This window comes from Drosophila ficusphila, unplaced genomic scaffold (assembly GCF_018152265.1).
Source record: "Drosophila ficusphila isolate 14025-0441.05 unplaced genomic scaffold, ASM1815226v1 contig_286, whole genome shotgun sequence".
NCBI classification, from domain to species: Eukaryota; Metazoa; Arthropoda; class Insecta; order Diptera; family Drosophilidae; genus Drosophila; species Drosophila ficusphila.
In genome coordinates this window covers 8,230,243-8,232,883 of record NW_025064189.1, presented here as the reverse complement: position 1 = coordinate 8,232,883, position 2,641 = coordinate 8,230,243, and the positions used below count along the sequence as shown (strand labels likewise).

Genomic DNA, 2,641 nt, shown 5'->3' with positions numbered 1-2,641 from the left:
GGAGTATAGGAATAAAAACAAAATCTGAAGATGTAGGAAAAGCCTGTAGAAAGTTTGCTTAATTACTTGCCAAACAATAAGAATGGATGCGGAAGAAAAACAAATTCGTTTGGTTTCTTAATAAATGTAATTGTCAATTTGTAAGTCTATGGCACCCTGAAGGAATTTAAAAAATAAGACTCCTCGAAAATACTGTCAATAAAACATGAAGACAAACATACAAAATACACTTTGTAAAACAGTTCGTAAAGAAAATTGTATAAAAAAAAAATTTGTAATCATTTTTCAAACCTTTTTCTTACTTGTATAATAATTAAAGAAAGCACCGAAAATAGATCGCAAAATTTGTGGTAAAACTAATTGAGCACCATGGGAGCCGCGAATATAAAACCCTATTCTAAAACTGAGTCCCAAGCATTTGCAAAGTTTGTGAAGAATTACAAAAGAAATCATGTCCACCGGGACCAAGACGAGGTCATGAGATCGGCGGAAAATGCCTGGGGAAAGCTAACTCCCCATCAAAAAAAGCACTTTGAAGTGAGTCTTGGTGAAGTTTAATTTCTTAGGCAGGAATATAAATGCCCTTTGATTTTAGGTAAAACCTAGACAAATTTCTTTGAACAAAAAAGTGTCTGTCTCAAGACCGAAAAGGGCGAACAAGCAGAGGCAAGCTGTCTGCGGTATGCGTAAAAAAGGCAAGAAATTTGCCAATTCAACGCGATCTCGCTTAGGTCCTCAGATGAGCACTGGCTTTTTACGTTATTTGAAAGAATACCAGAAAAAGAACAAAAAGGTGGATCTTAAGAAAACGTTACAAAAGGGTGCAAGGGCATGGGCAAATCTCACAAAACGAGAGCAAGCAAAGTTTCGAAAAGTGGTAATTTTGCTTTAATTTTATTTATACATATCCTTATTAATTTTTTTCTACTTGAAAGGGTGCCAAATAAAAATCAAGGGCTTTTAATCCATGGCATTTAGTAAACCATTAAGTATGTTTCTAAAATTTTTGTAAAAACTGTCTTTTTATCCAAAATTTATGTCAAGTTAACCTTATAATTATTATAAACTTAATGTAACGTGAATACATGCGTCCAATAAAATAGATGCGCTATTAACCACGATATACTATCTTATTTCTTCTACAAAAAAAAAACCCTCGGACCAACCATAAAATGTTAATTGCAGTACATGTTTATTATGCCAGGGCAATAGCCCCCAATGAGTCGCTTGGCCAAACATTAGCCCTGTTAAAATATCTACACTCATTTACGATGCGCAACACGGTTCAGTTCAGTCCCCAAATAGCCAGGCCGAAGAAGCTGTATACATGTAATTGGCCTGGCAAAGGAGTTGCTGGCAATAAAGCCAGCAGGAGGCTGACTTCTACCATACATGCCACAAAATGCAGCGTCATAAAAGACATACGATAAAAAAACAGACAACTTCCGGTGCGGTTGTGCAGTAGCATCAACCGATTTCCGTAGAGTAAAGTGAGCAAATACTTAAGGCAAACATGCCATAAACGATAGAGAGTTACAGTGCCCAGTGGAATGCTGCTGAAGCTAAAGTTCCAAGTGGATCTTTTCGCCTATCAAGCATTCAGCTGGCGAGTTTTAATGATTTAAATACCAACACGATTTCAACTTTTTTGAGCATTTATTTGCGAACATTCGAAAGGAATCAATATGCCCGACTTTGCAACAGACTCCCAACAGAGCAGCATATTGCAAACATAAAATATTTATTGCCAGATTGCGAACGCATATCCCGCAGCACCAGTTGGTTTCATTCACCAGCACCTTCCTACACGGGAATAAATGTTTCTTAATAAACAGCATTCAAATAATATTTTTTAGAAAATATTAAGATAAGATTGGTCGTAAACAAGATCAACCTTTTTTTTATTGGGCCTGCTTCGGAATGTATTAGAAAGTTTATTTATTTTAATTTTTTTTTGTGCATCCGATTCGTCTTACAGGCAGATATGCAGCATAACTCTTCCTTCCCATTGAAAGCATTACATTGAGAACATCCGCAGCAAGCACATGACAATTTTTTCTTTTTGTCGTTTTTTGTACATCCATTTTCAACCTTGGTGGCCACACTTAGAGGCAATTCATAACACTTACCAGAAAACTAATTTAAAATTTAATAGAGACATTTCTGTACAAATGAACTGCACATTACATTGCACTCTTTTTCCTTGCTTGTCGCCCGCGCTGCCATTTAAAAATCAGGAGTGCTGAAAATTAAATTCCACAAACTGTTCATATGTAGCGGGCTGGAGCTGCTGCCTTGCAAAGACTTTTAGTGGCTTCCGACATGGCATTTGGGCAACCCAAAAACTAATGAAAGTTCCTTCCCCCTTAGCCCACATTCCCACCCCTATGCTTTCCACCCACATCTGATGACATCGTGTGCTAAGCGCACACAATCACCCAAAAGTCTTCATGACTTTTTGAAGGCGAAGTAATTAAAGTCAATTGCCATTCTGCCAAAATTCGTTCAACGTGGCGTATACGTAATGCGATTGGGGCATGGCACTTTAGCACTGTCAACAGCATTAGCTTCGTTAGCTTTTTAGCTATAGGTAAACACCACAAACTGTGTTATAATTTATTAGAAAACACTCTGTCAAAAA

General features: G+C 37.1%; 1 protein-coding gene across 1 annotated transcript; it reads left to right on the top strand.

Moving 5' to 3' along the window:
* Positions 1-205: 205 nt before the first annotated feature.
* Positions 206-1,121, top strand: LOC108100221. Its single transcript, XM_017203997.2, has 3 exons — positions 206-537; positions 596-877; positions 936-1,121. The coding sequence occupies exons 1-3, from the start codon at positions 370-372 to the stop codon at positions 945-947; spliced, it is 462 nt and encodes a 153-aa protein (XP_017059486.1). The 5' UTR covers positions 206-369; the 3' UTR covers positions 948-1,121.
* The last annotated feature ends 1,520 nt before the right edge of the window (positions 1,122-2,641 follow it).

Bases quoted from the DNA above. Each gene is read 5' to 3' on its own strand.
- LOC108100221 (XM_017203997.2), top strand. From the start codon at position 370: ATGGGAGCCGCGAATATAAAACCCTATTCTAAAACTGAGTCCCAAGCA. The intron at 538-595 runs GTGAGTCTTGGT...CTTTGATTTTAG, and splicing joins ATCAAAAAAAGCACTTTGAA to GTAAAACCTAGACAAATTTC.